At 33.4% G+C, this 15205-nt stretch overlaps 2 protein-coding genes across 2 annotated transcripts in view; one reads left to right on the plus strand and one right to left on the minus strand.

Annotated features, from left to right (window-relative positions):
• LOC147559871 (aspartic proteinase 36-like) overlaps positions 1-15205 on the minus strand; it is a 44377-nt gene that overhangs the window by 26559 nt on the left and 2613 nt on the right. The gene's annotated exons all lie outside the window — the stretch shown is intronic.
• LOC147559873 (beta-glucosidase 4-like) lies at positions 9762-14130 on the plus strand. Its single transcript, XM_086661825.1, has 12 exons — positions 9762-10254; positions 10354-10420; positions 10896-11036; positions 11127-11201; positions 11632-11719; positions 11843-12065; positions 12236-12351; positions 12736-12950; positions 13128-13162; positions 13244-13346; positions 13438-13543; positions 13635-14130. The coding sequence occupies exons 1-12, from the start codon at positions 10132-10134 to the stop codon at positions 13879-13881; spliced, it is 1539 nt and encodes a 512-aa protein (XP_086517951.1). The 5' UTR covers positions 9762-10131; the 3' UTR covers positions 13882-14130.

The following is a 15205-nucleotide window of genomic DNA, read 5'->3' on the forward strand; positions in this document are numbered from 1 at the left end:
TGGGAAGATTAGACCTTAATCCCTTTTTGAATTTTATTTTGGGCCTAAAACCCGTGGACCAAAAAAACAAAGATTTGAATAAGAAGATGTAGAAAAGAAGAAACACTTGAATGAATTTAGGGTTTAAATCCTTAGAAAGGTTTTGTTTAAATATATAAAAATTCCTTCTAAATTCTTTTATTGAATATTCTAAAAGTTTAATTTTTAAACTCTCAAAACTGGATGCCCTTGAGCAACAATTAAAAATAATTAAAAGGTCAATCTCAGTTGACTTATCTTGTAGAAATTTTTTATTCTCCAAAGTCGCGGCCTTTTTTTCGACGAAATGTCTCGTGAGTTAACGTGGGCGTTAGAGACAAAAAAAAATTGTGCAACAAGTGCCCACAGATTTTCCGCGTCCAATATTGTTTATCTTATTGAATCTTTATCATTACTCTTTGGATGTCGATATGGGCCATCAGATGTTGAATGTAGTTATCATCTTCAAGTATGTTAGGAAATCTTCATAAAAAAAAAAAGTATGTTAGGAAACAATATCTATATAATTCTATAAATATGTAGCATATAATAATAGTAAGAAATCCAAGTGCCGGTTATCGAGTGGGCGGTTATCGAGCTTATCACATCTATGATGTATCAAGTGCCAAATGTAACGACATACGTAGATCGTAGTCGACTTCCAAAAAAAAAAAAAATAGTAAGAAATCATACATGTCTGAAACAAGTCAAGTAGGCTAGTAATATTAGAAACTTGTGATTCTGTAGACCCTTTGGTATCTTGGAAATCTCAATTTGATTTGTTGAATATTGGTCATTAATCTTTTGATCTTGAACATTGGATCCTGGATTCTCGAATATATTGTAATTGTAGCGCCCCAAATCCCAAATCTCAAGCCGCCTTGAAATCGATGATTTGAGACCTTCAAACTGGATCCACGAGCGACGCCTACCATGAGTGCACAATCAAAACCTGAAAAATGAAATAGCTGGGTTAAAACCCAACTGCAGTAGATTTCCTCAAACCTAAGTCTCGGGTAGGCAAGCTCAATCCACAATCAAGGAAGTATTTCATTCATATTCATTATTGGTGTTATCTGCAATTTAACGTGACAACTAACATAATACAACGAGATTTACCACACGCATGTAGAAAATTAGTAATTTATGTTCTTGGTTATTAGGCTTTCAACATCCTCGTATTCTAATCCAATATTAACTCTCGTGATAATAATCTTTCTCTTTTTCAATAGATATGAATAGATCACACTATTCACCAAGATAGACCTTTATAGAACCCTAACTTGACGATTAAGTCAACAAAACATTATGCCAAAGACACAATCATCCAACTCTCGTCGAATGATATGACAAGTTGGTGTCCACATTGTATGAGAGTGTGGTCCACAAGGTCATCCATTGTGTTAGCGCCGACCCCATACGCTCCATACCTAGATCACATCCGGTAGAGAGGGCCGAATCAACCACATAAACTCATACAACCTTCCATCAACTCCATCATCATACACATAATAGCATCATACAACATACATAAGTTGAATGAGAGTGTGGTCCACAAGGTCATCCATTGTGTTAGCGCCGACCCCATACGCTCCATACCTACATCGCCTCCGGTAGAGAGGGTCGAACCAACCACATAAACTCATACAACCCTCCATCACATCACACACATAATAGCATCATACAACAAACATAAGTCGAATGAGAGTGTGGCCCATAAGGTCATCCATTGTGTTAGCGCCGACCCCATACGCTCCATACCTACGAACCAACCACATAAACTCATATAACCCTCCATCACATCACACACATAATAGCATCATACAACAAACATAAGTCGAATGAGAGTGTGGCCCACAAGGTCATCCATTGTGTTAGCGCCGACCCCATACGCTTCATACCTACATCACCTTCGGTAGAGAGGGTCGAACCAACCACATAAACTCATTCAACCCTCCATCACATCCATCGCATCACACACATAATAGCATCATAATAGAATCACACCACAAACATTGGCTCTAATATAGAATTACAAACAAGTTTACCAAACCATTCAAGCCAACAACACATGGCAAGTCAAAATGGATGATGCTCATAATAGATCCCCACGTGGATCACAACCTCAAACAAACAAATAACAATAATAGTTAACAAATATAGACTCACCAATATAAGGTATCATATACCTAGGAAATACATTGCTTACAGAATAGAAACCATGTGAATTATCTCAATCAATTCGCTCATTGGAGATTATATCGACACCTAGTACAAAAACTATTATAACTTCTCACTCGGAACTTCAATTAACTCACCGTTTGAACCACTAGAAAGTATACAAACAGACCTTTCCAACCATATAAGATACACACCGAGATTCATTACCAATCAATACCATATCTAATTTTAATCTACACTAAAATACAGTAGGGACTGCTGTGACACCTCGTACGAAAACTATTATAAATCCTCGCTCGGTACTCCAATTAACTAACCATTTGAACCACTAGAAAGTAGACAAACAGACCTTTCCAACCATATAAGATACACACCAAGATTCATTACCAATCAATATCAGATTTACTTTTAATCTAGACAGAAATACAGTAGGGACTGCTCTGACACCTCGCACGAAAACTATTGTAACTACTCGCTCGGAACTCCAATTAACTCACCGTTTGAACCACTAGAAAGTAGACAAACAGACCTTTCCAACCATATAAGATATACACGGATACACCTATATTTGTTACCAATAAATCCAGATCTAATTTTGAAGTTAGACCAAAACATTGTCCTATATAGATATTTTATGGAATTCAAGATAGAACTAATATCTAAATCATTCAATCATTCTTTATAGAACTTTATGTGATTAGCAATACTAAACCTATCATGGAATCAATTGAAAAAGCCTACAAAAGAATTAGGAGATAAGAAATCTACCTCTTTTGCCTTAGATGACATCAAGAATACAATCATGCCCCTTTCTCTCTCTAGAAAACTCCATCTCTACCTCTTTTCTTCTTTATCCATTCTTCATTCACTAAGAGTGGCCTATTGAAGATTAAGAAGATATACTAACCATAACATAAACAATCCATAGATTTCTTCAACTTATCCATCAAAATCTTCTCCAAAGAATACCATTTCTCTTTTTCTCTCTAAGTTTTGTTCTAGATCTACAAAAAGAGCTCTAGACCCCTTTTTATATAATTAACTCAAGCAGCCCTAGTTTTCCTTCTAACCCATTTCTATTTTATGATGCTCAAGTCTACACTAACTTACTCTTCATATTAGGCCCATCCCCAAATTGACCTAGAGTTTTGTTATTTTCACCTAATTTGATATATATAAAAAAATAGGGGTGTTACAGTAATAACCCTAATCACTTCGATAAGTACCAGATTTTGCAGCAATGAAAAAACTGTTAAAAGATGTAATTTGTAATTAATAATTGTATTAGAAAAATCTAGATGAAAGTTAATTAGTTGTGGTAGTCTTTAAGGTAGATGAGTCTAGAGAAGGTAGACTAGAGATAAGTTTATACTATAAGATAAGCTTAGATTATGTATTGATTAACTTGTAAGTTCTAATGTGGAAGTCTCTAGGCTTTGATAGTTGGGTTAAATCTTCTGCTATAAATAGAGGTGTTTTGTAATGTGTTTAATCAAGCAAAAAGAAGTTAGAAAAATCAACTAAAAAATTAAGTTATCTAGCAATTCGAATAACATTCTCAAGTTATATAAATACATAATCTACCTTGCACCCAACAAATTTGGTATCTAGAGCAAATTATCCCCTTGTCTTTTTCACATTTAATCTTTCACCTAATTTCACACCAATTTTTTATGGAGAACTATGATTATTGGAGCATCCGACAATTTACATATCATAAGATTTATGGGAAGTAGTTGATGAAGGTTATGAAGAAAAAGGCAAAACAATAGCTCAGTTGAAAGATTTAATTAAAAAGGATGCAGAACCATTGCAATATACCCAACAAGGGGTTAGTAAATCGATCTTCCATGGAATTATGGATGCAACTAAAGCTAAAATTGCATGGGATATTTTGAAAAATGAATTTCAAGGTTCTGAAAAAGTTATTATTATCAAGCTACAATTATTTTAGAAAGAATTCAATAATTTGGCAATGAAGGAGAGTGAAATATTCAACAATTTTCATCTTGTGTTACTAAACTCATTAACAAAATTAAAAGTCTTGGAGATACTATCGAAGACAAAAAGATAGTTCAAAAAAATTTTCGAAGACTACCTCAAAAACTTCATCATGTTCTAGCAGCAATTGAAGAATCCAAAGATTTATCTTCTCTCTCTCTTTTTATGAACTAATTAGTTCTCTTGAAGCTCATGAAAGCATAATCAATAGATATCAATCGAGTGGAGCAAGCATTTCAGTCCAAATTAAGTATTTCAGAAAACAAGGTGTCCAAACAACAAAGAAAAGGACGTAAATTTTTTCAAAAAAGAAGTTCTTTTGAAAAACATCAAGAAGGACAAGGTTATTTTCAATCTCAAGGAAAAGAACGTAATCGAGGGAATTTTTTCAACACAAAAAATTCTCAAGGTAATTTCGCTCCTTATTGTTTTTGTTGCAAGAAAGTTGGTTATGAATCTAAGGATTGTTGGTTTATAAGCACCAAATGCAAATTCCCAATCATTCTCAAAGAGATTGTTGGTTTCAAAAAGGAAAAAGTGAAGCTAATTTTTCTGAACAAACAAGAAGCACAATTATTTTCTTGCATGAATGTTGAAACACCCATCAGATATTCGGTATCTGGATTGCGGATGCTGCCATCACATGACAGGAAATAGAGAACTATTTGTAGAACTTGAAAAAAATGTTTCTACACAAGTAAAGCTTGGTGATGGAAAATTAAAACCGGTTAGAGGAAAAGGTGTGATTACACTAGCCACAAATAGAGGTGATAAATTTATTCATGATGTTCTTTATGTAGCTGGTATAATAGAACATCTCTTAAGTGTTGGGCAACTGATAAGGAAAAATTAGTTTCTCCATTTTAACAACGAATAATGTGAGATTGTTGATAAAAGAAAAAAATCTTATTGTGGCTACTATCCAAATGACCTCTAATAATGTTTTCTATCTTATCATGTCAAAATGTAAGAATGTTTCATTCAAAAGTGAAGTTGACATGGCTTATATTAAGCATTTGAGATGGTCATCTGAATTATAGAGGTCTGAAACTATTAAAGATAAAAATATGGTGGTTGGTCTTTCTTACAAAAAATGATGAAATTTGTGAAGGGTGTATTTACAGAAAGATGCATAGGCTTCATTTTCCAAAAGTCTCTTCAAGAGCACATGCACTACTTGAATTGGTACATGCCGATATTTTTGGACCGGCTAAAACACGTTCACTTGATACTTTCTCTTATTTGTTGATGATTATACAAGGAATATGTGGATTTATTTTCTTGAGAAAAAATCAGAAGCATTTGGTTTTTTCTAGGACTTTTTGCCCTTGTGGAAAGACAAAGTGGTCAAAATTGAAGACTATCAGAACTGATCGAGGTGGAGAATTTATTTATAAACCCTTCATGAATGATTGCAAATAAAAGGGAATTAAAAGATAGATCACAGTTCGTTATAGTCCACACCAAAGTGGTGTGGCGGAAAGGAAGAATCGGACAATTGCAGAAATGGCTCGAAGCATGTTGAAGGGAAGAGGATTTTCAAATAATCTATGGGCTGAGGCGTTAAGTACATCGGTATTCTTATTAAGTCGGTCTCCAACAATCGCAGTTCAAAATATTACTCCATATATGCAGCATGGCGTGGAAAAAGCCTCATGTTGATTTTTTTTTCAAACTTTTTTGTTGTTTGGCATATTCTTACATTCCCTTGAGAAAAGGAAAAATTTGATCAGAAGGGTGAGAAATTCATCTTCATTGGTTATATTAATGAATCCAAAGGTTATCGTCTTCTTGATCCCACCTCTAATAAATTGGTAATTTCTCGAGATGTTATTTTTGATGAGATGAAATCACGCTAATGAGGAGAATGTTCTTCTCAAAGTCAAAATAAATATGAATTTTTCCAAATTAATTATAGTCAAGAAGATCAAAGTCCTTCTTCATCAACTTTATCTGAAAGACCACAAATTTATGAAAATGGAAGATTTGAAAATTCTCCAAATTTTGATGAGGATTCTTCGGATTCTGAACCACCTCCAAGAAAGACGTGTTATCTAAATGATATCTATAAATCATGTGGATTTGCTTTCTTCACTTATGAACCAAAAAATTTTAGAGAAGCAGAAAAAGAAGAAGTATGGAGAATGCCATGAATGAAGAATTGTCAACCATTAAAGAAAATCAAACTTTAGAACTTGTAAATCCTCGAAAAGAAAAAGATGTTGTTGGATTAAAATGGATCTAGAAGACCAAATTTGATGAAGATGGCTCAATTAAAAAACATAAGGCTCGCCTAGTTACAAAGGGTTATCCTCAACAATCCTAGTTACAAAGGATGGAGACGAAATTCTTGCATTGGCCGATCATATAAAACTACAAGTTTTTCAACTTGATGTTAAATCAACATTTTAATTATGTTGAGCAACCGGAAGGGTACAAAATAAAAGGAGAGAAAAATAAAGTATACAGACTAAAGAAAGCCTTATATGACTTAAAACAAGCCCCCCGAGTATGGAATAGTAAAATTGATGGATATTTTCAGCAAAATAATTTTCAGAAAAGCAAAAGTGAACCATCTTTATATGTGAAGAAAGAAGGCAATAATTTTATAATTGTTTGTTTATATGTAAATGATCTAATTTTTACAGACACAAATTTGAAGATGGTTGAAGAATTCAAGAGATCCATGATGAAGGAATATGAGATGGCAGATTTAGGTCTCATGAAATATTTTCTCAGAATTCAAGTTCGTCAATCTAAAGGAGAAATGTTTATTTTCCAAGGGAAATATGTTGAAGACTTGTTCAAAAGATTTCAAATGTCAAATTGCAAGCTTGTTGCTACACCCATTGGTGTAAATGAAAAATTGCAATTAAATGACGGAGCACCTTAAGATCGATGCTAAAATTTATCGAAGTCTGGTTGGGTCTCTCATTTATCTAACAAATACAAGGCGAGATATTGTTTATCCCGTCAGTCTTATCTGTAGATTTATGAGTGAGTCAAGTAAAATTCACTTTGTCGTTGCCAAGCATATTTTACGTTATATTCAAGGAACAAAAAACCATGGAATAAAATATGTGACTAAAGATGGAAACAAATTAATTGGTTTTACTGACAGTGTTTGGGCTGCAATAGCAATGACGAACAATCCGGTTTTTCACCACCGCACGAAGCATGGTACGACAAAAAGACATTGAACTTCAATTTGTCAATACCAATGAGTAATTGGCCGACATCTTCATAAAAGCTACTACAACGGGTTCTCAAATTCAAGAACTACATGCAAATTGCAAATTATTGTTGTCATTGTTCTATATATATATACTAGGGTATATCCCGTGCCCTAGGGCACGGACACTTGAGAGAGATTTTAGTTATTATTTTATTGAGAGAGATATATTTTTATTAGTTATTACTTTTTGTATTATTTTTTTGTTTATTTTCTCTTAAATTAGTTATTATTTTATTGAGAGAGAGAGAGAGAGAGAGATTTTTATTTCTTTTTTTAACCCTTGAAATTTATTTTGTTTCTTTTTTTCTTACATCAGAATTTTTATTTCTAAGAAGGATAAGATTATTATTTTTTAAATAGGTAACTTTATTTCTACGAAGGACGATATTTTAAATTCCGAGAAGGGCTTCTAGACAATATCCATAATTAAAAAAGGATGTTTGTCCCAGTCATCGTTTTCCCTTCTGTTTTATATAATAGATTTTTTTTTATTTTCTCTTAAATTAGTTATTATTTTATTGAGAGAGAGAGATTTTTATTTCTTTTTTTTAACCCTTGAAATTTATTTTGTTTCTTTTTTTCTTACATTAGAATTTTTATTCCTAAGAAGGATAAGATTATTATTTTTTAAATAGGTAACTTTATTTCTACGAAGGACTATATTTTAAATTCTGAGAAGGGCTTCTAGACAATAAAAAGATGTTTGTCCCAGTCATCGTTTTCCCTTCTGTTTTATATAATAGATTTTTTTGTTTATTTTCTCTTAAATTAGTTATTATTTTACTGAGAGAGAGAGAGAGAGATTTTTATTTCTTTTTTTAACCCTTGAAATTTATTTTGTTTCTTTTTTTTTCTTACATTAGAATTTTTATTCCTAAGAAGGATAAGATTATTATTTTTTAAATAGGTAACTTTATTTCTACGAAGGACTATATTTTAAATTCTGAGAAGGGCTTCTAGACAATATCCATAATTAAAAAAGGATGTTTGTCCCAGTCATCGTTTTCCCTTCTATTTTATATAATATATATATATATATATATTTCTCATAAACTAACACAAGTGAGGGAAAACTTTATTCAGTTGCCTCATTGCGCCCTGTTGTCCCCATCACTTATCTCCTTAGAGAATTGAATGTTCTTATTGTGACAATTTGATTGCAAAGAGCATGGTTGTGAATGAATCCTGTCTTTCACCCTTTTGAACAAATCAAATAATTTGATCATAACTTCTTCTTTTCTTGATAATAGCATTCCAATAAACCGACAATTTTACAAATACAAATCCCAAAGAGAATGAAAGTTAAAGGGGCAAAGTTAACTTTATATGGGTTTCGAATCACTAAGTGCTAAGTTTGGACTAAACATGAAGCCGCTAAATCATGTGCGACTTGATTGAGATTTCTTGGACAATATTCCACTTGTACGTGCCGGTCATGCGTGCGCTGTCTGAGGCCGTCGATTATATGTTGGAGACGTCACCTTGTTTCCTCCTCACCGTCAGACACAAAGGCAAGCAAAACCGTAGAGTCGGTTTCGACTATAAAGGCATATAGACCAAGCTCATCGGCCACATCTAGACCAAGTTGAAACCCTAATGCCTCACTGTGTTGAGCAACTGATTATCAAATTTTAGTAAGAGATCAGGGTTTTCTTCCTAAGCTCTTCTCCAACAGATTAGCTAAAAACTCCAAGAAAGATTAACAATTGAAAATTTGAGAAGAAATAGAAAAGAAAACATTTACAAGTGTTCAAAAAAAGTTTATATATTCATCGACTAAACATTTTGAAAACTGAGAATTTGGCCGTTGCATTAACATAAGTACTAAAATCTTAACTATTTACCGAAGATAGTACTAATGAAAACTGAAAAAGTTATTTGCCATCTGATCGAAGTATGTTAAGTTTAATTACATCTAACTAAGTCAAACTAGTATTTTGATTATTTGCGACCCAACCTACAAATTTCATTAAAGTGTGACCCTTTCGCTACACTTAAAACATATACATCTATTACCATTTACCCAATACAAGATATCTCGTTTTCCTTTCAATATTCCGAGCATTTAATCCTTTCATTTTTATTTATTTTCCCAACTTTATTCTAAGAGGACCATATGGAGCCTATTGATGATATGTATCATAAAAGCAAATGGGAAGGATAAGAGTGAATATTCATCTAAAAGTAAAAAAGGAAAATTATCCAAATATTCATTCGAATATTTTATTTTTTGTTACTTTTTTTTTTCAATTTTTGAAGTATTGGCGTGAACCTTACGCGTGTAATATAGTATTTTAAATAGGGTCTTGCACGTAAATAAATTCTTGACATTATGCAATTAACATTTAAGAAGTGTTCCAATAATTTATATGAATAAATAAGCATAACTAATATCAAATTGTAATACAAATTTGAAACTTTTGATGTTCATTATTAACCTTTCGAGAAAGTACAGATCGATCTTTCTATTCCCTTCGTATTTTTCTTTCGTCATTCTAAATATTCTTATCTTTTTTATTATCTTTCCTCATATTCGATTGAAGTATAGTATCGGACTCTTAAATTCTCAGCCCCACTCTGTATATTATTCTACTAGCTCGTCTCCAACTTGTATTTTCAAGCACTATAAAAGCTAAAGAATTCCCAACAAATACTTCATACAAATACAGTCTACATAATCTACTAGCTAGATATTGATGGATCCGATCAAACAACTCTTGCAAGGCAACTGTCCGTTTGTTCCCCCTGGTGTCCCGAAGTTCTCTCGGAAGGATTTCCCTGCAAATTTTGTCTTTGGTTCCGCTACTGCCGCGTATCAAGTAAAATATATCTTTGACAAAAATTAACATTTTCTCTCAATTTTTGATCGGCAAAAACAAATTATTAATCAAAATATGTTTGTGTTGCTTCTTTTTTAGGTTGAAGGAGCTTATAACAAAGATGGCAAGGGCCCTAGTATTTGGGATATTTATGCACATATACCTGGTAAGCTAATGCTCATTGGGGCAGTGTTCTTATAGAACCTAAATAAAGGCTGTCCTTTTCGGATGCTACTTCGCCCGACAAAAAGTGGCCTGAATAGTCCGACACGACCAAACTTTCACATGATGCCAGCACGACATTATCAGGACTTTAACAATTTGACCCGGTCGAGTCATTTGGGACACTTTTTGTCAGGCAAAATAGCATTTTCCAAATATATTTTTATCCATTATATATATGTAACTACTTTATTTTTTCTTGACATTTTTGAGACTTTCTTAGACCCGATATGCCTGTTGTGTCGTCTTGGGATTAAATTATCCGTTTTATAGAAAAAAAAACCATAGTTTGTTCATATTGTGACTCTAAAATGTTGTAGAGTACTATTTATATTTATAGTTTGATTCTATTGAATGTTCTTACATTAATCTTTACTGAGAAGTGTTGACACCGAATATTGTGACCGATCTTGCATCAGGAAACATAAAAGATGGAAGCAATGGAGATGTTGCAGCTGATGAATATAACCCATGTCACTATAAGCAAGATATCCTAACTATGTCCTTAATGGGATTTGATTTTTATCGTTTTTCCATATCATGGCCTCGCATTTTCCCGGGTATACAACCCCTTCTTTTACCTTTCCCTTCTCATTAACATAGCCGCGTCTTGATAATTGAATGAATTTGTTCTACTTCAATATTTGCAGATGGTTTAGGAACCAAACCAAATGAGAAAGGAATTGCTTACTACAACAATGTGATTGATGAAGTCTTGGCTAGAGGTACTATGTTTCTTGGTATCATGGAATTAAACTTGCATATACTTTCTATAAATTTAGAATTTCTTTTTTTTATTTATAAATTTAGAGTTGTCCTTAGAAAAATAGTATTTCCTAGAATTATCTCAATTTCTCAAATATTGTGAAATATTTGTAGTCTTATTTGTTTAGAAACATAACTATCTCCAACATGTAAACCAAGCCTTAGTCATCGATATTTTCTCTGTTTTTTGACATTCGGATCTAAGTCCAACAATTATAGAGTTTTGTTGTTTTTAATATATATATATATATATGTATTGTGTTAAAATCCGTTAACATTTAAAATGAAAAATCCTGAATGTGGCCCACGCTTTGTAATCCGATTTGTGCTTCCTAAACATTACGGTCGGCCCTAGAATAATATATCTGAATCTCTGTTGTTTCTTCGCAGGAATGAAGCCTTTCGTGACATTGTACCATTGGGATCTTCCTCACAACCTACAACAGTCATTTGGAGGATGGCTAAGTAAGGAAGTGGTGTAAGTTCATCCAATCATTCACTAAACTTTTTTCTACTTCGTGTTTACGAATTACGGAAACAGTTAGAGCACATTTATCCTCGTAGTCTTAAATCTTGCAATGGCCGGGCAATATTAATGCAGAAAATACTTTGCAATTTATGCTGGGACTTGCTTCGAAAAATTTGGACATAAGGTACAACACTGGATCACATTCAACGAACCTCTTCCGACAGTGGTAAAAGGATATGGTAGTGGGCAGCATGCTCCTGGATTAAAAGACGAACTTCATGGGCCTTATATAGCTGCACATAACCTACTTCTGGCTCACGCGGCAGCTGTTTCAGTATATAAGAATAAATATCGGGTAATACATTATATAAGTATCTTGTTTTAGCTCAATATTTGGTTGGAGATGAAAAATACTCGTGACGGTGTTTTTAAATTATACATTATTTTTTATACGTATACCTTAGTTTGTTTATAGAGGTTTAAACTTACGATCGTTTTATATCTATATGTGATGTTTTCTTGTAGGCGTTACAACGTGGAGTGATTGGCATAGCACCTAACTGCGAATGGGCAGAACCATTCTCAGACAAACCAGAGGATATAAAAGCTGCACAAAGGCATCTTGAATTTCAACTTGGATGGTACTTTATTTTTTAACTTAAATAACTTGTTTCTATTTTGGAAATAAGTAAATCGGAAGAGTCCTCCTAAAAAAACATTTTTGACGGAATAATGAAGAGTTGTAGTAACAATTAAGGGAATATCAAGGTTCCGTTGAATACAGTATTACTAACGACGGTTTTTTCTCCTCAACCGTCTGGAAATCTTTCATGGGCTATGGCCATGGATGCTATTCCCGACGATCATGAGAAACAGTCTTTTTCGATGGCAGACGTTCGTCGGAAAATGTATTTCGATCTTCACATCTACTTCAAGATGTTGCTCGGTGGAGCTGGCTACCACCCAATACATATATACACATATGCAAGTAAGTTATAATTGAACAGTGTTTTGTTATGGTGAAGGTTTTTGAATCCAATATATTTTGGGGATTATCCTCGATCAATGCGCGAAAGACTTGGTTGCCGACTCCCGAAATTCACTCATGAAGAAAGAGCAATGTTGCGGAACTCGTCGGACTTTGTGGGTCTTAATCAGTATACAGCAAGATACATTATTCACGCGGAACAAAGCACTGAACCTGATTTTTTCAACCGAGAACAACAGATGAACAGATCTAGTAAGTTAACCTCTCAAAAACAGCAAGAATTATTCAAGAATTAGCATTCAGGTTGGGCTTGGGCTTGATCTTGGGATTGGGCTTGGCACCATATTTATTCTTTTTTGTGCTCCTTTTTTTCCATTTCCAATTTATATATTCCTCTAATTTTCTTCTTCTATTATGGTTTGCAAACAGTTAAAAATTCGAAAGGCGAGATTATTGGTGAACCAGTATGTAGTCTCATCTTCTTTCTCTTTCCGACTTTGTTTAATTTGTTCGATTTTAACTAATTATGTTTATACTGTCACAAGACTTTCGCAGAGTGGCTCTACATTGTACCATGGGGCATGCGAAAATGTCTCAAGTATATAATGGACACATACCGCAATCCTGTGATATATATCACTGAAAATGGTACGAACCAATAAATTATCATGATCCCTCCTTATATATGTATTAGAGATGCGCATAAAGCCAAAAACCTAACACCTTCTGAATTTTATAGGCATGGATGATGAAAGCGATAATACGTCACCGTTCCCTAATATAGTAGATAAGAAGAGGGCTCGTTATCATAAGGAATATCTCTTTGCAGTAAAGCAGGCGATCGAGTGAGTTAACTATTCTCAACATTTTAATAAGTGAAGTTCATTATAAGAACTAAAGATCGATATTCTAAGTTGAACTCTTATTTATATACAGGGATGGAGTGAATGTGAAGGGATATTTTGCGTGGTCATTTGTAGACAACTTCGAATGGTGTCAAGGCTATACTCAGCGTTTCGGTTTAATATATTTAGACCGCAGGACTAATTTACTCTTACGTTACCCGAAATATTCTTGTTTCTGGTTCTACTGTTTTCTTAATAATGTGCCTTTCTTGAACCCCACTACTGGTAAGGCGCTTTCTCCTATTGGATTTCCAAATCCTTATTGTGTAGAAGAATAATCGTGTCGCTCTTGATCTACCAAATTAAGGTAATAATTAAATATAATATAAGGATAAAATAATAATGAAAAAAACTATAATAGATACTTCTATTCTCTATTTGGGTGTAATAAGCTAGTAATTTGAACTTGTTATAAATATATGTTGTGTGATTGTGTGTACGACTCTGCCATGTATGTCTAGGTCGAGTAGTGTGTATCCCTCCTCTACAATGGAGATCTTGTTATATATGAAATTAAAAATAGTGTATGTGCCTTTCTTAATTACCTTATTTTATAGCGGTGGGACGGAAATTTTATGCAGACAATGGTTCGGCGTGGGCATAAATAAGTCAATGTATATGCCCAAGAATATATACTTTTCTTTGGCAAGGCTATGCAGTTGCTTCTACTAGGGAGGTTCAAACATGCCCAAAGGAAGACTAAAATCTCCTGGAAGTTTTAGCTTCCCAGTGAAAAACAAAATCAGAAAAGTTGGTTGAATAATTCAGAAAAGTTTATAGATGAATTTCTCATTTTTCCTACCACTTTTCGGTGGCAATGGATGTCAAAATTTTGCGAAATGCCCTAATAGCTAGGGAAGAAGCTACTCAGACAGTATCATAGACATTTTTAGATATCAATAATGTCAAGAGACATTTTTTTTATGTATTAACAATGTTAATGTCTCTTTTTTATTGTATAACAAACAGAGTCGATTCAGTAAAGTTGACAACACGCATCAAGTTGCTAGCTCTATTAAAGCATACAGTAAAAAACAAATAACAAAAAGCAAAAGAAAGTCGCTTTGGTTCCTTCCACATGAACGAAAGACCCCGATAAAGAAGGCTTAGTAGGCTTAGCATTCTCCGAGGGTGAACTTTTGGGAGTGGGTGAAATATTCTGAGCAGCTACTTGATATACCGATCCAGATTCATCATCTTTCAGTTTAATGGTCGACGAACCTAAAATTTGGAAACAAAAATTAAAAAAAAAAAATTGTTATAACGGGTACGTCAACATTTTTAACTAGTATCTCGATACACATAATACTACTTACAGTCGTAATTAGTCCATCCGAGAACCTGACGTTCAAGATCATACAAGACTAGCTTATTCGATAGAACAAAATCTGCATCAAGAAGTTAATTAGAAACATACTTATACGTTATTACGAATAATATTAACATAAATGAAAGCATTACCTCCTAAAATGTTAGGTGAAAGCTTCCCACCATCTCGCCAACCGATACACCAACTATTTTCCTGCAAACATTTACATAAGAACCTATTAAAACATGAGCTAAAGTAATTATCTAAACTATTTCGTACGAAAAAAAAACTTG

The sequence above is a fragment of the Eschscholzia californica genome, unplaced genomic scaffold (genome assembly GCF_041429995.1).
Source record: "Eschscholzia californica isolate CP2 unplaced genomic scaffold, dmEscCali1.0.p SCAF_2, whole genome shotgun sequence".
Classification (NCBI taxonomy): Eukaryota; Viridiplantae; Streptophyta; class Magnoliopsida; order Ranunculales; family Papaveraceae; genus Eschscholzia; species Eschscholzia californica.